The 24,450-nt window shown below is 47.5% G+C and overlaps 2 protein-coding genes across 3 annotated transcripts in view; both read right to left on the bottom strand.

The window, feature by feature from the left end:
- Positions 1–2,978, bottom strand: part of cmtm4 (CKLF-like MARVEL transmembrane domain containing 4) — an 85,679-nt gene extending 82,701 nt beyond the window's left edge. For both annotated transcript variants that reach the window (XR_007957344.1, XM_052028212.1), the window contains exon 1: positions 2,602–2,978. Coding sequence is in view for 1 of the 2 variants with exons in the window: in XM_052028212.1 (XP_051884172.1) it covers positions 2,602–2,784 (183 nt within the window). In the remaining variant the exon portion in view is untranslated. The remainder of the gene's footprint in view (positions 1–2,601) is intronic.
- A 12,943-nt stretch (positions 2,979–15,921) lies between these two features.
- dync1li2 (dynein, cytoplasmic 1, light intermediate chain 2) overlaps positions 15,922–24,450 on the bottom strand; it is a 90,525-nt gene continuing 81,996 nt past the window's right edge. The window contains exon 13 of the mRNA XM_052028156.1: positions 15,922–18,567. Coding sequence (XP_051884116.1) covers positions 18,458–18,567 — 110 coding nt within the window. The 3' untranslated portion in view covers positions 15,922–18,457. The remainder of the gene's footprint in view (positions 18,568–24,450) is intronic.

Raw genomic sequence — 24,450 nt, 5'->3', positions numbered from 1 at the left:
AACGTCTTTATTCTTACACTCAAATCTTGCTCTCGTACATTAGGCCAACATACTATTTGCCTTCCTAATTGTTTGCTGTGATTATCCATTAACATCCAGTGATCCATGTACCAGGACACCCAGGTTCCCCTCAACACCAACACTATTTCATTTCTCGACATTGAAAAATATATTCTCCCTTGCCATTTTATCCAAAGGTGCACCGTCACACATTTCATGCACTATCGTCCACTCTGCAGCAGTCAAACCTATCAGCAAGCAAGTTTTATCCCCACCCTTTATTGCAAAATGAAAGTCAAGTTTATTGTCACATGCACGTACACGTAAGCACAACTTGAGCACAATTCAATGAAAAACTGTGACCAACCACAGTGATTGTCTGTTAGCGAGGTGAGGAAACACTAGCGATGAAGAGATTTACAAACCAGAGATTCAAAGTCACCTGTTCCTCCCAAGCAAGCTACACTTGCCACAAAGTCAAAGTCGAGTTTATTGTCACATGCACAAGTCCACGTGTGCACAGGTGCAACGAGAAACTTCTTTGCAGCAGCATCACAGGCACATAGCATTAGAGACACAACATTCACAAGAAAAGCATAAATTATACAAAACTGTACAAGAAAGAACACAATTAGAACAAAAAGTCCACTGTAGTGCAAAGGGGTCACAGTGTTGCTATATTGAGGTAGTTATTAGGGTTGTGCAGGTTGGTTCAAGAACCAAATGGTCGAAGCATGGAATACAAGAGAAGGAACACCTACTCAACTGCACTGAAGGTTGGTGAAGCCACACCTGGAGTAGAGGGAAGGACACATTTGCCTGTGTGGTGCAGCTATGGTTTGTGTAACCCATCAAATTCTCTTTGCAAACTCAACTTATCTACCTCAAAGCTCACCCTCAGATCTACCATTGGAATATCATTGCCCATTGTACCGAGATACAATGAAAAGCTTTTATTTACGTGCCATCCAGACAGATCATTCCGTACATAAGTATATCAACAGACTTGGACATATTCAGGTCATTTTATAAGTTGTAAGTTACCAACAGCAGAGGTCCTGTTAGTAACCTGTGAACAAACACTTCACTCCGACACAATTTCCTGTCATTTAGCTGAACTTTTACCTGTGCATTACTCCACCCCTGTGAGCCCCAGGAGCCCTTGTTTTGTGTAACCTTGTGTAACAATCTAACTGCCTGTTGAAAGGCAGTATTACCACCCTGGTAGTTACATCCTCAAGAAATTCTATTAGATTTCCCCAAACATAATTTGTCTTCTAAAACCACATTGACTGTATAATCATATTGTGATTTTCAGAGTGCACTGTTAACACATCTTCAATAATAGATCCTGGCATCTTGCCAACAACTGACGTTAGACCAAATGGTCCACAGTTCCCCATTATCTCTCTCTCTCTCACCTTTCTTCAGTACCATTGTTACACGCAGTGTGTATAAACATGTGTGTGACTGTGTCTTAGTGTGTGTGTGTGTGTGTGTGTGTGTGGGGATGAGTGATTGGGTTTGTGTGTGTGCACGGTTGTGTACACAGGTCCTCCCCAGGTCACGGCAGGGTTGTGCTCCCGTGAACCGTTCGTAAACCAGACAGTTCACAAGTCAGAACTGCAGCCCCGAACAGAGTTCCCACATGGCAGAAGCTGCCCACAGCAACCGGTAAGTCCATCCCGCCAGTCCCCCAAACACCCGACCGTACGTACAGACTGTAACATGTCGGGTGTTTGTACACCAGGGAGGGCCTGGATACGAGTGCATGTGACCCTGTGTGGGGGCAGGTTGTGTGTGCATGGGGGTGTGAGTGTATGAGGGGGTTGACTGGTGTGTGTTTGTGCGGGGCGAGTGGTGTGGGCAGGTAGTGTGTGTGTGTGGGGGGTATCGGGGGTGTGTGGGGTGGTGCGCGTAGATGCGTAGGGAAGGTGGGGCTGTGGTGGGGAAGGGGAGAGTTGTTGGGGGGAGCAGGGCAGTGTGTGACAGGTTGGTGTCGAAGGGAGTGTGTCTGAGGGAGGTGTGTGGTTTTGTGCATGTAGTATGTGGGGTGAGTGTGTGAGGGGGTGTGAAAGGGAATGTGTTGGGATGTAAGCATTGTATGTACACGTCTGTGGGTATCTGCTGTGTGTGTGTGTGTGTGCGCAACTATTTGCGTATCTGTGTATATTTGTGCGTGTTTATATGAATCTTTGGATGTATTTGTCTTTAAATGTGTGGGTGTATTTGCGTGTGTCTATGTCTGTCTCTAGATATGCTGTCTGCCTGTACGCGTGTGTGTGTGTGTGTGTGTGTGTGTGTGCCTCTCTCTAGGCGTTTGCCTGTATCTGTGTGCGTGTGTTTGTGTGTCTCGGGGTGTCTGTCATTGTATCTGTCTGTGCTCCAGGTGTCTGCCTGTCTCGGGGTGTGTGTGTGTGTCTGCCTGTCTCGGGGTGTGTGTGTGTGTCCGCCTGTCTCGGGGTGTGTGTGTGTGTCCGCCTGTCTCGGGGTGTGTGTGTGTGTCCGCCTGTCTCGGGGTGTGTGTGTGTCTCTGCCTGTCTCGGGGTGTGTGTGTGTGTCCGCCTGTCTCGGGGTTTGCGTCCCCCCGCCCGCACTCACCACTTGCAGCACCTTGAGCAGCCCGAGGGTGGAGCGCAGGTAGCCGGGGTCACAGCTGAGGTGGAGCCGGCGGGCCGGCAGCACCGGCTCGGTGGTCGGCTGGTACGGGCTGCTCGCCCCGCTCATCATGGACGCGCTGGACGCCTCCCCCTCGAACCCGTCCGCTTCCCGGGAATTCCTCATCGTGCGGCTCCGGGACCCCCGGTCACGGGCGGCGGCTCCGGGCGGGCGAACGGGACGGAGGCGGCGACTGGGCGGCGGGGAGGGAGCGGAGGCAGCGGCCGGGACACTCGGTGCGGAGCCGGAGCAACATGTCCGGGACTCGGGCTCCCTCTCCCTGTGGCCGCCTCCCCGACACCTCCCTCCCTCCGCCCTCACCCTCCAGACCACTCCCTCCTCCTCCTCCTCCTCCTCTAAACCCCGCCCTCCGCCTCAGAACCCTCCCTCCGCCTCGATCCCTCCCTCCCTCCCCCCTCCCCACTCCCTCCTCCCTCCCTCCCTCCCCACTCCCTCCCCACTCCCACTCCCCCTCCCCACTCCCCACCCCCACCTTCTCCACCCTCCACACTCCCTCCCCACACCTCCACTCCCCTTCTTCCCAACCCCCACCCTCCACACTCCCTCCCCACACCTCCACTCCCCTTCTTCCCAACCCCCACCCTCCACACTCCCTCCCCAGCCTCCCTCCCCATTCCCCCACCCCCAATCTCCACCCACCCTCCCTCCCCATTCACCCTCCCTACCCCCCTCCCTGGATTAGGTGGGAGGAGGGAGGAGTCTGGAGGGAGGTCAAGAGTCCATCTTATCGTACTAGGGAACCATTCAATAGTCTTATAACAGTGAGATAGAAGCTGTCCTTGAGCCTGGCAGTATGTGCTTTCAGGCTTTTGTATCTTCTGCCCGATGGGAGGGAGGAGAAGAGAGAATGTCTGGGGTGGGAGGGGTCTTTGATTATGTTGGCTGCTTTACCGAGGCAGCGGGAAGTGTAGACAGAATCCACGGAGGAGAGGCAGGTTTCCGTGACGCACTGGGCTGTGTCCACAACTCTCTGCAGTTTCTTGCGGTCACGGGCAGAGCAGTTGCTGTACCAAGCCGTGATGCATCCAGATAGGATGCTTTCTATGGTGCATCAATAAAAGTTGATATTGTCACTTTGGCATTTCTTTTTGCACTTCCTCAGATGGCACAACTACATTTCACAGCATTCTGTTGTTACGCTTTTGTCCCTCTATTTATTATTACCGTGTACCCTGTTTACTCTGAGCTTCAGGTGAGCAAGGAATTTCATTGGACCCTGGTGTATTTAACTAATCTGAAGCTGAACCTCTTCCCTCCATCTTAACAAGCTTCTTCTGTCTCTGACAAAGGGTCTTGGTCTGAAACACTGACTCTGTTTCTCTTCCCACGGATGCTGCCTGACCTGGTGAGTATTTCCAGCATCACCTGTTTTTATTACAGGCAACAGAACGTAGGAGCTGTGAAATAGTGAGCAGGAAGACCTGTCCAACAGATCAGTCAGTCCTTCACTCCCAGGGATCAGAAAAGCCTCTCTTTCTATTCCCAGTCTTTCACTCTCTCTGTTCCCTTTCTCTATTCTCTCTCATTCGCTCGGCCCATTCCATTCTCTCTCTTTCTCCTCCTAATCTCTGTCTGTCTGTCCTCTGTCTCTCTCTCTCTCTCACAGGGCAGGCACAGCAGTGCAGCGGTTAGCATGACGCTATTACAGCGCCAGCGACCCGGGTTCAATTCCGGCCGCTGTCTGTAAGGAGTTTGTATGTTCTCCCCGTGTCTGCGTGGGTTTCCTCCGGGTGCTCCAGTTTCCTCCCACATTCCAAAGACGTACGGGTTAGGAAGTTGTGGGCATGCCATGTTGGCGCTGGAAGCGTGGCGACACTTGCGGGCTGCCCCCAGAACACTCTACGCAAAAGATGCATTTCACTGTGTGTTTCGATGTACATGTGACTAATAAAGATATCTCTCTCTGTCTGTCTCTCTCTCTCTCCCTCGGAGTCCAGAGGGAGGGTCTCAACCCAAAATGTCGACAGTTCCTTTTCCCCCCACAGATGCTGCTCGACCTGCTGAGTTCCTCCAGCAGACTGTGTGTTATCCCACACCTCGCTGCATTTAAAGAATGTTCTTCTCATTTCCTCCATGATTCTTTCGCTCCGTGTCCTCTGGCAACTGATCATCAAACACGTTATCAAACCCCATCTATATGTTTAACCATCTCGACTCCAGGGGAACAACCACAGCTTCTATCCCACTGTTATAAGACTATTGAATGGTTCCCTAGTACGATAAGATGGACTCTTGACCTCACAACAGATAAGATATTTAAGATTAAGATTTATCTTATTAGTCACATGTACATCGAAACACACAGTGAAATGCATCTTTTTTGTGTAGGGTGTTCTGGGGGCAGCCCTCTAGTGTCGCCACACTTCCAGCGCCAGCATAGCGTGCCCACAACTTCCTAACCCGTATGTCTTTGGAATGTGGGAGGAAACTGGAGCACCCGGAGGAAACCCACACAGACACAGGGAGAAAGTACAAACTCCTTACAGGCAGTGTCCTGAATTGAACCCGGGCTGCTGTCGGTGTAAAGCGTTACGTTAACCGCTACACTACTGTGCCTGCCATCTACACTACCTCGTCATGGCCTTGCACCTTAATGCCTGCCTGCACTGCACTTCCTGTAACACTGTATTCTGCATTCTGTTATTGTTTTCCCTTGTACTACCTCGATGCACTGTGTAATGAATTGACCTGTACGAACGGTATGCAAAACAAGTTTTTCACTGTACCTCGGTACAAGTGACAATAATAAACCAATTCAATTCAAACAGGTTCTCCCATGTGAGAAGCAAAAACCTGAAGGTGCTGGAAGTCTGAAACAAAAGCAGGCACCAGCACCACTTGTGTCGTAGAAGATACATGTGTGAGGGTACAGCACAGGAACAGGCCCTTCAGCCCACCATGTCTGTGCCGACCATGATGCCAATGTAGCTAATCGCCTGTGCCTGCACATGGTCCATCTCCCTCCACTCCCTGCCTGTTCATATATCTGTCTAAATGCCCTTTAAACGCTGCTATTGTGTCTGCTTCCACCACCAACCCCCCGGCAGTGTGTTCCAGGCACCCGCCGGTCTCTGTGTTTAAATAAAAATGTGCCTTGTAAATCTCCTTTAAACTTTCCCCCTCTCACCTTAAACCTATGCCCTCTAGTACTTGACATTTCCACCCTGGGAAAGACTCTACCTACCCCGTTTCTGCCTCTCGTAACTTTATAAATTTCTATCAGGTCGCGCCTCAGCTACCGACATACTGGGGAAAATAATCCAGGTTTGTCCAACCTCTCCTTACAGCTAGTACTCTCTAATCCAGGCAGCATCCTGGTGAACCTCTTCTGCACCCTCCCCAAAGCCTCCACATCCTTCCTGTAACAGGGCGACCAGAACTGCACACAATACTTCAAATGTGACCTAACCATAGTTTTCTACGGCCGCAACGTGACTTGCCAACTTTTATACTCAATGCCCCAATGATTGAAGGAAAGTATGCTGTACGCCTTCTTTACCACCCAATCCACTTGTGTGGCCACTTTCAGGGAGCGGTGGACTTGCACCCCAAGATCACCCTGCACATCAATGCTTCTAACAGTCCTGCCATTTACTGTATACCAGGGCAGGCACAGTAGTGTAGCAGTTAGCATAAAGCTATTACAGCAACAGAGACCTGGGTTCAATTCTGGCTGCTGTCTGTAAGGAGTTTGCACGTTCTCCCTGTGTCTGCGTGGGTTTCCTTCGGGTGCTCCGGTTTCCTCCCACATTCCAAAGATATACGGGTTAGGAAGTTGTGGGTGTGCTATGTTGGTGCCAGAAGCGTGGCGACACTTGTGGGCTGCCCCCAGAACACCCTACGCAAAAGATGCATCTCACTGTGTGTTTCGATACACTTCCGCCTTATATTTGGCCTCCCAAAGTGCAACACCTCACACTTGTCTGGATTAAACTCCATCTGACATTTCTCTGCCCACATTTCTATATCCTGCTGTATCCTTTGACAATCTTTCTCACTATCCACATCTCTACCAGTTGTCGTGTCGTCTGAAAACTTATGAATCAGCCCACCAACATTTTCATCCAAATTATTTACATATGTATCACAAAACAACAGAGGTCCCAGCATCAATCCCTGCAGAACACCATTGGTCACAGATCCCTCCACCACTACCCTCTGTCTTCTATGGCCAAGCCAATTTTAGATCCAATCTACCAAATCACCTTGGATTCCATGTGCCTTCTGGATCATGAGGGACCTTGACAAATGCCTTACTGAAGTCCATGCTGACAACGCCCGCTGCCCTACCCTCATCAACCACTTTTGTCATCTCAATAAACTCAATCAATTTTGGAAGACGACCGTCCCCCACACAAAGCCATACTGACTGACCCAAATAATATGCTGTTCCAGTAAATCCGAGGTACAATTAACCTACTGACCCGCGTGTCTCTGGGGTGTGAGAGGAAACTGGAGCACTAGGAGGAAACCCACGTGGTCACAGGGAGAACACACAAACTCCACACAGACAGCACCTGAGGTCGGGATTGAACCCGGGTCTCTGGCGCTGCGAGGCAGTGGCTCTACCGGCTGCACCACTCCAAGGGTTTTCAATCTGAAACATCAACTATGTTTCTCTCTTCACGGATGCCACCTGACCTGCTGAGTGTTACCTGATTTTCTGATTTTATTTCAGATTTACAGCATCTGCAGATTCCTTTTCAACCAGGGAGAATTTCCCCTCTTTTCAAGTAGTCTCAGACCTTTCATTACTACCTGTAAGGGCAGATGGCCTTCAGATTAACAACAACATGCTTATATAGCACATTTAGCTTAATAAAATGACCCCTAATTGGGGAAGATCAAATAAAAATGAACGGAATCTGGTAGTGAAGCGACCAGAACTGAACACAGTACTCCAAGTGTGGTCTAACCAGAGTTTTATAGAGCTGCAACATTATCTCATGGCTCTTGAACTCAATCCCCCGCTAATAAAGGCCAGCACACCGTACGCCTTCTTAACCACCCTATCAACTTGCACGGCAACCTTGAGGGATCTATGGACGTGGACCCCAAGATCCCTCTGTTCCTCCACACTGCTAAGAATCCTGCCATTAACCTTGTATTCTGCCTTCATGTTTATTCTTCCAAACTGTAACACTTCATACTTTTCCTGGTTGAACTCCATCTGCTACTTCCCTGCCCAACTCTGCATCCTGTCTATATCCCATTGTAACCTATGACAACCTTCTACACTATCCACAACACCTCCAACCTTTGTGTCATCTGCAAACTTACTAACCCACCCCTCCGCTTCCTCATCCGTCATTTATAAAAATCACAAAGAGCAGGGGTCCCAGAACAGATCCCTGCAGAACACCACTGGTCACGGACCTCCAGGCGGAATACGCTCCATCTACCACCACCCTCTGTCTTCTGTGGGCAATCAATTCTGAATCCATGCAGCCAAGTCTCCATGGATCCCATGCCTCATGACTTTCTGGATGAGCCTACCTTGGGGAACCTTATGAAATACTTTACTAAAGTCCATATACACCACATCCACCGCTCTACCTTCATCTATTTGTTTCGTCACCTCCTTGAAAAACTCAATTAGGCTCGTGAGGCATGACCTCCCCCTCACAAAGCCATGCTGACTATCCCTAATAAGACTATGCTTCTCCAAATGCTCATAAATCCTGTCCCTAAGAATCCTCTCCAATAGCTTGCCCACCACTGACATAAGACTCACTGGTCTATAATTCCCAGGATTATCCCTATTACCTTTCTTGAACAAGGGAACAACATTTGCCATCCTCCAATCCTCTGGTACCACTCCTGTGGCCAGGGAGGACGTAAATATTGTCAATGCCCCAGCAATCTCTTCCCTCACTTCCAGTAGTAACCTGGGGTATATCCTGTCTGCTCCCCGGGACTTACCTAACCTAGAAGCTCCAACACTGCCTGTTTCTTGACCTCAACATGCTCCAGTACATTAGCCTGCTCTATGCTGACCTCACATTTGTCGAAGTCCCTCTCCCTGGTGAACACTGAAGCAAAGTGTTCACTAAGGATCTCCCCTACCTCCAGGCACATTTCTCTCTTTATCCCTGTTCAGTCCTACCCTCACCCTAGTCATCCTCCTGTTCTTCACATACATGAAGAATGCCTTGGGGTTTTCCTTAATCCTACTCGCCAAGGCCTTCTCATGTCCCCTTCTAGCTCTCCTAATCCCTTCTTAAACTCCTTCCTGGCTACCTTATAATTCTCAAGAGCCCTACCTGTCTTTTGCTTCCTAGACCTTAAGTATGCTTCCTTCTTTTGCTTGATTGAATGTTTCACCTTTCACTGCACTGGCACGGTATCCTTCTGTGCCCTGTCCACTTAAGTGTCTGTCTAAATGCCTCTTAAACATAGTGTTTCTGATTCCACCTCCTCCTCTGGCAGCACGTTCCAGATATCAACCGCTCTCTGTGTAAAGAAACCTTCCCCTCAGATCCTCTTTAAAGCTCCTTCCTCTCACCTTAAACCCATGCCCTCTTGTTTTAGATACCCTTACCACAGGAAAAAGACTCTAATCTCCACTGTCTATGCCTCTCCTAATCTTATATACTTCCACCAGAGCGCCCCTCAGCCTCCTTTGCTCCAAGGAAAACAAGCCCAGCCCATCCAATCTCTCCCAATAACTCAAGTCCTCCAATCCAGGCAACATCCTGGTGAACCTCCTCTGCACCCTCTCCAGCACAACCACATCCTTCCTGTAGTGTGGTGACCAGAACTCACACAGTGCTCCAAGTGTGGTCTAACTAGTGCTTTGTAAAGTAGCAACATAACAGTGGGTATAGGAACAGAATGAGGAGGAGGTTAAATGCGTGGCTGAGGGATTGGAGTAAGGAGCAGGGATTCAGATTTCTGGATCATTGGGGCTTCTTTTGGGGCAGGTATGACCTGTACAAAGAGGACAGGATGCACTTGAATCCCAGGGGGACCAATATCCTGGCGGGGAGGTTTGCTAAGGCTACTGGGGAGAGTTTAAACTAGAATTGTTGGGGGGTGGGATCCGTACTGGAGAGACTGGGGAAGAGGTGTTTGGATCTCAAATAGAGAAAGCTAGTAGTAAGTACCATAGGCAGGTGATAGAGAAGGGACGTGTTCAGACAGGCTTGAGATGTGTCTATTTTAACGCAAGGAGTATTGTGAACAAGGCGGATAAGCTTAGAGCTTGGATCGATACTTGGAGCTATGATGTGGTGGCCATTACGGAGACTTGGATGGCTCCGGGGCTGGAATGGTTGCTTCAAGTGCCGGGTTTTAGATGTTTCAGGAAGGACAGGGAGGGAGGCAAGAGAGGTGGGGGAGTGGCACTGTTGATCAGAGATAGTGTCACGGCTGCGGAAAAGGTGGCCGTTGTGGAGGGATTGTCTACGGAGTCTCTGTGGGTGGAGGTTAGGAACAGGAAGGGGTCGATAACGGTGCTGGGTGTTTTTTATAGGCAGCCCAATAGTGACAGGGTTATTGAGGAGCAGATAGGGAAGCAGATCCTAGAAAGGTGTGAGAGTAACAGAGTTGTTGTGATGGGGGATTTTAATTTCCCAAACATCGATTGGCATCTCCAGACAGTGAGGGGTTTAGATGGGGTGGAGTTTGTTAGGTGTGTTCAGGAAGGGTTCTTGACACAGTATGTAGATAGACTTACAAGAGGAGAGGCTGTGCTTGATTTGATATTGGGAAATGAACCTGGTCAGGTGTCAGATCTCTGTGGGTGAACATTTTGGTGATAGTGATCATAATTCTATCTCCTTTACGTTAGCACTGGAGAGGGATAGGAACAGACAGGCTAGAAAGGTGGTTACTTGGAGTAAAGGGAATTATGAGGCTCTCAGGCAGGAAATTGGAAGATTGAATTGGGAACAGATGTTCTCTGGGAAAAGTACGGAAGAAATGTGGCAAATATTCAGGGGATAGACATGTTCCGATGAGACAGGGGAGTCATGATAGGATACAGGAACCGTGGTGTACGAAGGCTATAATAAATCTAGTCAAAAGGAAAAGAAAAGCTTACAAAAGGTACAGAGAGCTAGGTAATGTTAGAGATCTGGAAGAGTATAAGGCTAATAGGAAGGAGCTTAAGAAGGAGATTAGGAGAACCAGAAGGGGACATGAGAAGGCCTTGGTGGGCAGGATTAAGGAAAACCCCAAGGCGTTCTACAAACATGGGAAGAGTAAGAGGATGAGATGCGAAAGGATAGGGCCTATCGAGTGCAGCAGTGGGAAAGTGTGTATGGATCCGGAAGAAATAGCGGAGGTACTTAATGAATACTTTACAAGATCACAAGACAAGGGAGCAGAAGTAGGCCATTCGGCCCATCAAGTCTGCTCCAAAGAAAAGGGGAAAAAGAAAAAAGAAATGAGAAATGAGGGGGGATACGTCAGTATTCACCACGGTAAAGATCTGGGGGATTGCAGTGGGGACTTGCAGTGGCCTGTAAAGTTTGAGCATGTAGATATTAGAAAAGAGGTGGTGCTGAAACTTTTGGAAAGCATCAAGTTAGATAAGTCGCTGGGACCGGATGAGATGTACCCCAGGCTGCTGTGGGAGGAGATTGCGGAACCTCTGACGATGATCTTTGCATCGTCGATGGAGACGGGAGAGGTTCCGGAAGATTGGAGGGTTGCGGATGTTGTTCACTTATTCAAGAAGGGGAGTAGGGATAGCCCAGGCAATTATAGACCGGTGAGTCTTGCTTAGTGGTTGGTAAACTGATGAAGATCCTGAGAGGCAGGACTTATGAACATTTGGAGAGGTATAACATGATTAGGAATAGTCAGCATGGCTTTGTCAAGGGCAGGTCCTGTCTTACGAGCCTGATTGAATTTTTTGAGGATGTGACTAAGCACATCGATGAAGGGAGAGGAGTAGATATAGTGTATATGGATTTCAGCAAGGCGTTTGATAAGGTACCCCATGCGAGGCTTATGGAGAAGGTGAGGAGACATGGGATCCAAGGGGACATTGCAGTGTGGATCCAGAACTGGCTGGCCCACAGAAGGCAAAGAGTGGTTGTTGAAGGGTCATATTCTGAGTGGAGGTCAATGACCAGTGGTGTACCTCAGGGATCTGTCCTGGGACCCTTGCTCTTTGTGATTTTTGTAAACGACCTGGATGAGGAAGTGGAGGGGTGGGTTAGTAAGTTTGCGGATGACACGAAGGTTGGGGGTGTTGTGGATAGTTTGGAGGGCTGTCAGAGGTTACAGAGGGACATAGATAGGATGCAGAGTTGGGCTGAGGAGTGGCAGATGCAGTTCAACCCAGATAAGTGTGAAGTGGTTCATTTTGGTAGGTCAAATGTGATGGCCGAATATAGTATTAATGGTAGGATTCTTGGCAGTGTGGAGGATCAGAGGGATCTTGGGGTCCGAGTCCATAGGACGCTCAAAGTGGCTGTGCAGGTTGACTGTGGTTAAGGCGGCATATGGTGTATTGTCCTTCATCAATCGGGGAATCAAATTTAGGAGCCAAGAGGTACTGTTGCAGCTATGTAGGTCCCTGGTCAGACCCCACTTGGAGTATTGTGCTCAGTTCTGGTCGCCTCACTACAGGAAAGATGTGGAAGCCATAGAGAGGGTGCAGAGGAGAGTTACAAGGATGCTGCCTGGAATGCGGAGCATGCCTTATGAAAGCAGGTTGAGGAAACTCGTCCTTTTCTCCTTGGAGCGACGGAGGATGAGGGGGGACCTGATAGAGGTGTATAAGATGATGAGAGGTATTGATCGGGTAGATAGTCAGAGGCTTTTCCCCAGGGTTGAAATGGTGGCCACAAGAGGACGCAGGTTTAAGGTGCTGGGGAACAGGTATAGAAGAGATGTCAGGGGTAAGTTTTTTACTCAGAGAGTGGTGAGTGCATGGAATGGGCTGCCGGCGACGGTGGTGGAGGCGGATACGATAGGGTCTTTTAAGAGACTGTTGGATAGGTACATGGAGCTGAGAAAAATAGAGGACTATGTGTAAGCCTAGTAATTTCTAGGCTAAGGACATGTTCAGCACAGCTTTGTGAGCTGAAGGGCCTGAATTGTGCTGTAGTTTTTCTACGTTTCTATGTAACATCCCAACTCTTCAAGAGATTGTTAGATAAGCATATGGAGGAATTTAAGATAGAGGGATATGTGGGAGGAAGGGGTTAGATAGTCTTAGGAGTGGTTTGAAGGTCGGCACAACATGGTGGGCTGAAGGGCCTGTATTGTGCTGTATTGTCCTATGGTTCTATTCTTCTATGGCTCTTATATTCGATGCCCTGACCTATAAAAGCAAGGATAGTCTGGGCCTTCTTCACCACCTTATCTACCTGTGTTGCCACTTTCAGGGAACTTGGACTCATAGGTCTCTCTGTTCATCAACAATCCTTCATGCCCTACCAGAGAATGGTTTTAAGGAATGCCTAACAGGTGGGGAGGGGTTCTATCCAAAAAAACTTGGTAGTATTGCTCAAATGTTGGATAGCTTCATTGGTCAGAAAAGCACTTTGATTATGTAATTTCTGTCATTTGCAAATGACTGCCTTCTTCTAAAAAAAAGACTAGTCTTCCTGTGAGAGGGAAACTTTGTCAAAAACGTCATTTCTGCATTGAGACAGCAAATCAAATTCATAAACACAAACCACACCCCATGCAAAATTACAAAGGAAAACTTTGCTTAAGGATTGGGTGGGTTACTTTGAGGCTTCAAATTATAACTTTTGTTCGGCAAGCAATGGCTGAGTGCATTCAGAGGCCAATTAATTCCTGGGCATGAGCTGAAGAGACAACTTGTCTTTAGGAAGGTCTGTTTGGAGTATAAGACAAGATTTCTTTATTAGTCACATGTACATCGAAACACACAGTGAAATGCATCTTTTGCGTTGAGTGTTCTGGGGGCAGCCCACAAGTGTCGCCACGCTTCCGGCACCAACATAGCATGCCCACAACTCCCTAACCCGTACGTCTTTTGGAATGTGGGAGGAAACCGGAGCACCCACAGGAAACCCACGCAGACACGGGCAGAACGTACAAACTCTTTACAAACAGCGGTCAGAATTGAACCCAGGTCGCTGGTGCTGTAGAGCGTTACGCTAACCACTACACTACCGTGTCTGCCATGCAGATATTGTGGCTCAAGTAGTTTTATGTTGTGGGACAGTCCTTCCACATTTATATAGGACAGGTTGGAAATCTGACGCATTTGAAAAGTGTGCACAATTTTGCATAAATATTTGCGGATAACGTCCTGGTGTTTGTGGCTGTTCCTGTCTCCTGGCTGTTCTTCCACCTACAGAGGGGTCATTGAAAACTCTGCTGCCCGTTTTGTAACTCACAGCAAGTTCAGTTTAACAAATACCTGCATGCTCAGTGGCCTACACCTGCTCAGGATAGCAGCATCTTAAAATTCTCATCATCTCTGATTGTGTTCATACGCCAGACCATGGGATATTTCACCACATCAAAGCCGCTATACAAATGTGAATTGTTGTTATACCTGCTCTTCCAGCATTGCTTCTTCCAATGAAGTCACTTTGGCTTCACTCACGTTTGAACATTTCCACCTTGTTTGCTCTCGAAGGCTGACGTACTCCAAAATCAATAGGTTTTGACCTGGATAGGGATTCTGATTCCTCATTTCTCTTGCCTGAAGACATTCGGTGCTGCTTCCCCATTACTGGCATAGCTCAGAACGTCCTTACTTTTACCCTGGGCCCACTGTGAAGCATGGAGTCAGTGTGTCGCAAGTGGAAACAGGCCCTTCAGCCCATCGAATCTGTGCCATTAACCACCCGTCCCATCTGATTCTTCCCAATCCCCAACTTCCTCCTCGCCTACACCAGGGGCAAGTTGGAGCAGCCAATTAACCTACCAACCTACACATCTTTCGGAGGTGGGAGTCACAGGGAGAACGTGCAAATTCCACACAGATAATGCCAAAGATCAGGATTGAACCCAGGTCTCTGGCACCGAGGGTCCTCAGCTGTGCCACCCCAATGTCAAATACCTCCGCCAGGCCAACCCCTTGAGTCTCTCCTTTCTCAGAGTGTTAGTGTAACCTCTATTGTCTCATCCTTATCGTGGAATAATGGAGCACAAATGGAGAGTCAAGTGGTGAAGTTACTGGACAAGATCGAGATCTGGACCACGAATTCAGGGAGATGATTTTGAATCCCACCTAGGCAATTAAATCAATCAAGAATTTTTAAAGAAGTAGTTTTTAGTAATTGGTATTCATAGATCCACTGGACTGTTGCAAAGGACCATCTGGTTCACTAACGTCTTTCAGGGAAGGAAAGCTGTTGCCCAGAAATCTCTTGTCCATAAGTGTGTGGCCTCAATTCAGAGGCAATTGGGGATGGACAATAAATGCAGACATTGGCAGTTAAGTCCACACTGAACAAATTAAAGATTCTTGTGTTCTCATTCTCTAACTGCCCAGATTTCATGTGTTTTCTGCTCCTTTGTTCAGATTCTCCATCTGCCTCCATTAACATCTTATCCCCACTGCAACCCTGGCCTCACCTTAACACAGATGTTCCCTTTGCTCTATTCTTCTTCCCCCATCCTCTCCTGCAACTTAAGACCAATTTGCTTTCTTTCTTTCCCAGCTCTAGAACCAGGGAGAATCAGAGAATGGTAGTCGGAGCCTCTTCATTTTCCTCCCTTGCTTCTTTTGAAAACCTGAGGTGTTATCATCTGGGCCTGGTGATTTATCCACTGTGACAAAATACTTCCCTTTAGACAATGCTTATTCCATCCAACATTTCTCTCACTTTCTCCTTGACCAGCACCACCTACTCATTGGCAGAGATGGCTGCATTGTATTCATTAAAAACCTCCAGCATTTAAGGGTTTTTTCCAATCAAACAGCTTTGGTTTTTGGTGGTGGAGGTAGATTTTTTAAAATAAAATTTCAATTTTTTTTCCTTTATTAACTATTGTGTGATTATTAATTTAGAGTATTGTGATCTTGTAAGATTTAACACAATGTATTCAGTAGTATTTTTACTCTTTTTTGATGCATGTACTCTATTTTTTTCATGGATTTAATAAAAATATTGTAAAGAAAAAAATCTCCAGTAACAGGGTCTGCCGTCCTGCCAACACCTCAGCAGGCAATCCTGCTGTGCAAGTGGGGTCAGTGTCACAGTTGGAGGTTGGACCATGAACCCAGTGTTCCCAGGTCAGTGTCTGCACAGGGATATCTTTAATCTCCTTTCATTAAAAGAACAGAAAACGAGGATGTGCCACAGAGAGTCTGGATTCACGTTTATTGAAGCCGGTATGTGGAGACACACATTTTTGTCTTTGTCAGCACTAAAGAAAAAGCAAGATTCCACATGACTGCATCAGGTTAAAGCCATAAACATGAACTAAATCCAAACTCTCCTCAGTTACAATTTCAGTCTGACATGTAATACAAATTTTTCTTTTAACCTAGAAGTAAACAGAAACAAATTCATATACACCTCCCCTCTCAACTTTTTCATTTAAAATTTATTTCTGAATTTCCAATATGCTTCCTTCCTGTAATCTCTTTCAAGTGCAATGTTTAAATTAAGCAGCATAATTACATCACTTCAGTTCTCATAGGAATACTTGAATAATTAAAAGCCAATTCCTTTGGACGTACTTGAGTCAAAATTGCAATTGATGATGACTGGGATGGAGAGAGGAATTAGGAGAGAGTAGCACAAGACTGAAGAAAGGGATTGAGAAAGAGAACAAAGTAATTAAACAGCCAAGAAACAGGAGACTGGCTGGACTGATACAGTAAAAGGGAGAAAATCGAAGTACTTAGACTGAAATAGTTAGAGCGCAGATGGAGACAAAAATGTGAATCACAGGGAAAACTGAAAAGGAAAATTGGGGTGAGGGCAAACATGCACTGAGAACAGAGGAGGAGTGAGGGGAGGAGGGATCTAGAAAGAGACAAAGACAGAAAACAGTCCACTAAGCATTAATTGGGATTCAAGGTTTGTGTAACGATTATTCAGCATCCCGCTATACAACAGTTATATGGATTAACCTTTTGTTCTGTTAACTTCAAAGCCATTTAAAGTTTGTTTGCATGTTTGGTTCCAGCAGTTTAATTTAAAAAATAATTAAAAATGAAACAGTGGACCAAGTGTGCAGTTTCTCCAAAGCCACGCCAACCTTGGTTATACAATTCCAGGTAAATTCTCCAGACAAACCAGACACATTGCCTTTTCCTTCCTTGGCGCAAGGAACCTGGGAACAATCTACTGTGAGAGGAATCAGCTGCTCCTGGTTAACCTCCCATAGATATTACAGGTAAGAGCCTAAAAAATATTAAAATTATATAAACAGCCTCGCTATTGGAAAGTGCAAAGAAGCTAATTATGCCCAGCTTTTAGTGGTAAATATATTACTGTTTTAATATATATGCAATGTTATAGGAAAATGAAGATTGTCCAGACATCCCACTTCAGCACAAGTTAGTACGGTTTATGCAATAGAAGGCAGAGGTCCACACAATCCCATTCCGTGGTAATCCCCTTGAGAATGCAATGCAAGAACTTGGCATTTTACATCAAGTAGTGTTTACAATCAGAGAAATGTGCCATTTCATTAACTGCAGCTAGACAATGGAATGATGCTTCTGAGATCTATCTTTTAGTGGGGGCAGGGTGAGGAAGTGAAAAACCACACATTTTTATTCCATTTTGTCCACTTTTGTTCTAAGATGGCCCAACTCACCATGGTTAAAGGAAGGCAGAACTATCACAGAAAATTAAAAACAAATGAAAAATGCTCCTTACTGGACAAAATAACTTTTAAATTAAGCTTAAAAAAAATAAAACGTCATGAAGCGACCAAGCGCTTGTGCTATAGTGCATTTGAGTTGAGCGCATACTACACCTGCTTGGTGTGTCAGGCACTTGTACCCAGCAGGTTCCTCCCCTTCCCTGTGTCCCCAACAACAGCTAATAATTCAAAGGGCCCTCTAAACTCCCCCAAAGTGTTTAAATTCAAAAGACACAATTCGGTCTTTGATAAATTCATGATTTTGAGTCATTAGCCTGCCCTCTGTTATGTCCTGATTCACTTGAAGAGTTCCTTAAAAAGACAAACAGTTTCACACCGCAGTGCTCCCACCAACTAAGACCACTACTCCTCCCCATCTCTCAACCCTGCCTTCCCCCCTCCCTGTCCATTCCCTCTCCCCTTCATGCAGCACCTTACGCCTTCAGCTGGTCCACCTCCTGGATGAGCTTGGTCCTCCATCCAATGACTGATTTTTCAGATAACTAACTGGAGAGCAATGTCTGGCTAAAGCATTGGTACAGCTTCCAACAATCAACAGGTAAGAGGATTGAGTGCAACTTTCCTACTAATCACAGGCTCTGATTCAAAGATCCCTTCGTGGCCTCCCCACTAAAAACTAATTTGCTACGCAACCCAGTCCAATTTCCAAATGCTCCTACTTGCTCATCTCCATCACATCAGCACCTCGTTCCCCACCGTTATACCTCTTCTGCCAGTCCTCTGGATGAGGTAGTTCACCCTTAATCTTTCTGGTAAAACTTCTTAATTAAAGTGTTGTTAGACACAGGGATTTATTTACATCTCTGGAATGCACACACTTATCCTGCAACAAGTCATTTTGAAATTTAGTGATGCCTTCATGCCCCCCAAACAAAAACTGATAGAGACTGCCGCATTAGACAACTGCCGGTCCTCTCAATTGATACAATTGTCTAATTTGGTCTTTTATTTTTTTTTAAATATTATACTATACATAGTGTGTCTGCAGCTTTTAGGCTTCATTTTCTGTTGGAGAAGAACTGTTTGTTGTGACTACGGAATCTGGTTTTCGAGACATCCTGTCCAGTTCTGCCTGAACGTCTGTTAAAACCGGCTTTTGCCCTAGAAATGGGAGAGAGGCAGAATTAATGCAAAATAATGCCTTGCAAATCAAATGACTGAATGCAAATCCTGTCAAATACATTCCTTTCAGATGTTGCCCCCCCCCCCCCCCCCCCCACCCTGCAGTTACTTCTGGAACTGAATCAAGTAGAACAACAGGAAGGCGACTGCAGTGCCAGCTGTTTGAAAGAGCTTTCAAACCAGTCCAACTCTCCACTCTCTCTGCAGCACCCAATTACTTTCCTATTCAAACAGTTCTCCCATTCCCTTTTGAAAGTTACTGGGGAATTTGCGTGCACTGCTCTTTCAGAAATCATCAGCGGTGGTGATTAAACCAGACCAGCTAGCCCAGGAGGTGACCGTGTTCTGTGACCACAAACACACTGAGGCATCTGTCAGGGAAAGGGCTGATCCCTCCGCAAGCATCTGCTTGGATAGTTGGTAGTAACTTATGACTGCAAGTGCAGGCTGTTCTAAGAATCCTGACCAGCCACTGGGAAATGGAGTACTGGGTTTCTACAAGACTCTAAACCAATGGATGTCCCTTTACTAAAGGTGCAACAACATTATTCGAAGGGCAGAGAGTTCTTGGCCAGTTATCCTACACAAGCCGACCAAAACTGCTGCCACATTAACTGAACCACCACCTACTTGGAAGCTGGGTTGATAAGTTTGCATCAAAGCCCAAGATTAAAGGCAAGAGATTTAGCCAGAGTGCAGAAGAAACCTCCGCTGACACAGTGGGAGTCACATGCAGGGCAAGTGGCTGACGGACATGTCAAATTTCGACTGGAGAGGTGGAAGATAAAACCAAAGGGAAATGGATGGGATGGGGCAAATGTGATGTTTTCTCTCTCTGCATTAGTCAGTCAGCATGACCACCCATCGCTAACTTACCCTCTAGGCAGTGAGCAGCCTCTTGAACCCTAGTCTGCGTAGTGAGGGTGCTCCCAGGTTTCAATAATGGATAACATGGAATATTTCTAAGGCAGAATGGAAAGAAACTTGGTGAGGAGCCTGCAGTGGCAACATGCCCTTCTGCCTTTACCCTTCTAGGTGGAGGAGTTGTGGGTATGAAGATATTTGCTCCCTTGGTCACCACTGAATGGCCTGTGTGGTATCCTGTGCTGGTTACTTGGAGCAGAGCTTGGAGTCTGTATTTTAGGAAGCAGTTAACTGTTGATAATGAAGAAATCCACATTCAGAAACTGGAGTGAAGTCAAAATGGGATTGAAGCTTCACAGCTCAGTGCTGCAAGCAAAAAGGCTTATGTAACAACAATACACGAATCCAAGGCGTAGAAATAAGTGATTTAAAAGTTGTGGCATACACCAAATGTACTGCGAAAGTTAGAGCTTAACTGAGGTGTCAACATTGGTTCTGTCTCAGTGCAGCTTGGTTGCTTGGCAACTCTGTACAGCTGTATCACACAGGGAGTAGTCAGAGGGAGTATTCTTCTTTTCCAAAACTACTCTTGCACACTTCCCAGCAACTAACTCCATAACAAGCTCCTAAGAGTTAGCAGACTCCCCTTAATTTTTCCTCCAGTGATGCAGTTAAGTAGCTTTCTTCATGCAAGCCTGGATTCCAACCAGTTGAGAGATGCTCCTTCTGATAAAACTGCAGTTTTTTTAATCAGGGGCCTTGGTGCCAAAATCTTCCACTGCAACATGACCAGGCTGACACCTCATTTCTGGGTGTGCTCAGTGTTGCTCCCTACAGGCCTCTGCATGCAGAGCTGGTCCCTGGCTTGACAGCAACAGTAGAGTGCAAGGTATGCCATGGAACACAAGACTGCAGCCACTGAACCATTGCACCTCATGCACACCAGTTCTGAGCTGCCAGATTGGTTCTGAGCCTATCCCATTTAACACAGCACCTGCCTTTGTGTTATTAGCAAAAAAAAATCAAACTGCTGAAGGAAGTGGGTCAGGCAGCATCTGTCGAGGCAAATGGACAGTTGACGTTTTGGGTTGAGACCCTGCATCAGATGGACAGAGGATTGGCAGGGGCAGAGTGTGAGGATAAAGGGGGCCTTTTCAGGATGGCTGCCAGTGACTAGAGGAGCTGCAGGGGTCAATGTTGGGACAACTTTCACTTTATATATTAATGATCTGGATGAAGGAACTGATTCAATACACAAAGAGCGCTGGAGGAACTCAGCGGGTCAGGCAGCATCCATGGAGGGAAATAAACAGTTGACATTTCAGGCCGAGACCCTTCATCAGGACTGGAAAGGAAGAGGGCAGAAGCCAGAATAAGAAGGTGGGGGGGGGGGGGGAGATGATGTAATAAGCTGAGAGGTGATCGGTAGAAGAGGCAAAGGGCTGAAGGAGGAATCTGGTAGGAGAGGGCAGTGGACCATGGAATAAAGGATGGGGGAGGAGAGGAGATGGGCAGGTCAGCAAGGCGGGGGAAGGGAACCACATGAATAAGGGAAGACAAAGGAGTGCTGGGGGGGTGGGTGGAGGTTTACCTGGTTAGAGAAAATCAATGTTGAGGCCGTCAGGTTGGAGACTCCCAAGGTGGAATACGAGGTGTTGTTCCTCCAACCTGCGCCTGGCCTCAACATGGCAGTAGAGGAAGCTGTGGACAGACATGTCAGTGTGGGAGTGGGATGTGGAATTGAAGTGGGTGGCCACCAGGAGGTCCTGGATGTTGTGGCGGACGGAGTGAAGGTGCTCAACAAAGCAGTCACCCAATCTGCATCGGGTCTCAGGAGGCCGCACCGGGAGCGCCGGATGCAATAACTGACACCCTCAGACTAACAGGTGAAGTGCTGCCTCACCTGGAAGGATTGATGTGACCCTGAATGGTGGAGAGAGGTGGTGTAGGGACAGGTGTAGCACTTGGTGTGGTTGCAGGCATAGTGCCGGGGGAATTATCAGTGGGGAGGGACAAGTGGACAAGGGAGTCGTGGAGAGAGCAGCCCCTTCGGAAAGCAGAGAGGGGGCGAGCAGAACATGTGCCTGGTGGTAGGATCCCGTTGGAGGTGACGGAAGTTGCGGAGAGTGATGTGTTGCAGAGAACTGATGGCGCTGTGGCCAAGAATGCAGGTGATTCCAAGATGGGTGGAGAGACAGGTAGTGTCGCGGAGGCAGGGAGTCTGCAGATGGACTGACAGGTTGGGAGAGTGGACAAAGAAGTGGCCGATGGAATACAGCGTAGGGAAGTGTGGGGTTATGCACTTTGGTAGGAAGAATAAAGGTATAGATTTTCTAAATGGGGAGGGAATTCAGAAATCAGAGGTGCAAGGGGACTTGGGAGACCTAGTGCAGATTCCCTGAAGGTTAACTTGCAGATTGAGTCAGTAGTAAGGAAGGCAAATGCAATGTTAGCACTCATTTTGAGAGGACTAGAATATAACAGCAGAATGTAATGCTGAGGCTTTATAAGGCATTGGTCAGACCACATTTGGAATATTGAGAGCAATTTCAGGCCCCATATCCAAGGAAAGATGTGCTGGCCCTGGAGAGGGTCCAGAGCAGGTTCACATGATCGATCCCAGGAATAAAAGGCTTAACGTATGAGGAGCGTTTGATGTCTCTGGGCCTGCACTCGATGGAGTTCAGAAGGATTAGGGGGAATCTCATTGAAACCTACCAAATACGGAAAGGCCTGGATAGAGTGGATGTGGAGAGGATGTTTCCATCGGTGGGAGAGTCTAGGACCAGAGGGCGCAGCCTCAAAATAGAGGGACACCCCTTTAAAACTAAGAGGAGGAACTTCTTCGCCAGAGGGCGGTGAATCTGTGGAATTCGTTGCCACAGAGGGCTGTGCAGGCCAAGTCACTGGGTGTATTTAAGGCAGAGATTGATAGGTTCTTGATTAGTTAGGGGGGTTAAGGGTTATGGAGAGAAGGCAGGAGAATGGGGTTGAGAAATAATTTTTTAAAAATCAGCTGTGATTGAATGACAGAGCAGACTCGATGGGCCAAATGGCCTCATTCTGCTCCTACACGTGATGGTTTATCCGGGCTGAGAGTGTAGAGGGAAGATGGCCAGTGTATAGAAGTGAGAGGGAGCGGTGAGACAGTTGGTGATAGAACCAGGAGGGAGGGATGGTGGACACATGCAACCAGGTGGGGGAGGGGAGAGGTGATCCAAGGGAGAAGAAACCCAGATAAAGAGGTAGGTGGCTGATGGGCAAATGGATCCAGGTGGGGGAGGGTGATGAGTCTGGGTATTGGGGGGGAGGGGGGTGGGGGAGATGAAAACAGTGAACAGAGACCCTGGGTGGACCAGAGGAGTAGGTTACCTGAAATTGGACAATTCAATGCTCATACCATTAGGCTGTAGGCTATCCACGCAGAATGAGGTGCCGTTCTTCTACTGTGTGTTTGACCACACTGTGGCAGTGCAGTAGGTCGAGGACAGACAGATCAGTGCGGGAATGGGAAGGGGAGTTCAAATGATATGCAACTGGAAGCTCAAGCTGGTCATTGCGGTCAAAGCGCAGGCCACCTGGTCACAAACTCCGAATGCAACAGACCAGGTTGGAGGAGATTCCTGGATGGTGGTGAGTGAGGTGCAGGTAGAAGAATTGCACCTCCCAAGGTTACAGGGGAACGTATTGGTGGGACAGGGAGGGAGGGAGGGATGAGTGGACCAGGGAGTCACAGAGTGGAAAACAGAGGGGGATTGGGGGGGGGGGGGGGGGGGGGGGGTTGTTGGGGGAAAGAGGTGGCTGGTGGTGGGAAACTTGTGAGGTCATTTCAACCAGTTCAATCACGTACATATGCATCTTTAGCAGGTAGATTGGTAAGGGCAAGAGTCAAGTAGGTTATCCCTTGTGTTGCTTCACCTCTGCCAGAGAATCAGTTGAGCAGGTATGTCCTTCAGGACTTGGTCAGCCTGGTCTCTGGTGATGCCATGAACCCATTCTGGTCCATGGGCATTCCAATTTGTTCACCCAGGTGACAATTTGGCCCCTTACTTCTCTCAGCTTTTCATCCAAGTGTCGTTCAACATGGAGGAGCATCGACTGACAAGTTGAGGGCGACGGGAGAGGGTGATCAGCACGAGGCTCTCTTGCCAGAGATGGATTGAGACTCCATGGCATCCACAGTCTATGCTGAGGATTCCCAGGGCCACTCTCAGCCTCTCCAGTGTGACCACCTCTGGTGATGAAACCAGAGTACCTGAAGGAAACGCAGAGTTGTGGAGAGAATGTGCAAACACCACACTGACAGCAGCAGAAATCAGGATTGAACCGAGGACCTGCAGCTGTGAGGCAGCACCACCAACACGCCGCTCCATTGGATCAATTTCCTGATTTAGAATCCAGCCCCAGATATCTGCTAGAGAACTTTATTGTGTCTGAATCTGATCCCAAGGTTGTTCTTATTGTTTTAATGCAGTGGTTCTAATGTAACAGAGTGGCTTGCTGAGGTAATTCCAAGGGCAGTTAAGAATCAAGCAAATTGTTGTGGTCTGGAGTCAAATGTAGGACAGACCCAGTGAGGACAGACTTCCTTCCCTGGAGGGTGTCAATGAACTAGTTTCATGGTCATGTTAGTTTAAATTCCAGATTATTTCATTAACTAAATTTAAATTCCCCAGCTGAGATGGTGGGATTTCTGGGTCCTTAACCCAGGTCACTGGATTTACTAGTCCAGTAATTTAATCAGTGAACCACCACTTACACTGCCCATAAATCTACTGTGGAAACTATGGACAGGTAGAAGTATAAAATGTCAGTGCAGTGCCTCATGACCACCCAGTGGTTAGCAGCAGACTGAACTGCCTTGTTATTTTTCAAACAGCTTTAAGATCTAGTCTCTCTACTCTAAAGAATTTCAGGAATTTCCAACCAACTCCATTGGGAATTGTCTGGTTACAGCCTGTTTCATACCGGGACCTTGGGAACTCCTTAACACACAGC

This window comes from Pristis pectinata, chromosome 13 (genome assembly GCF_009764475.1).
Source record: "Pristis pectinata isolate sPriPec2 chromosome 13, sPriPec2.1.pri, whole genome shotgun sequence".
NCBI lineage: Eukaryota > Metazoa > Chordata > Chondrichthyes > Rhinopristiformes > Pristidae > Pristis > Pristis pectinata.
The sequence above is the reverse complement of the archived record's forward strand: the minus strand, read 5'-3'. Positions and strand labels throughout refer to the sequence as shown.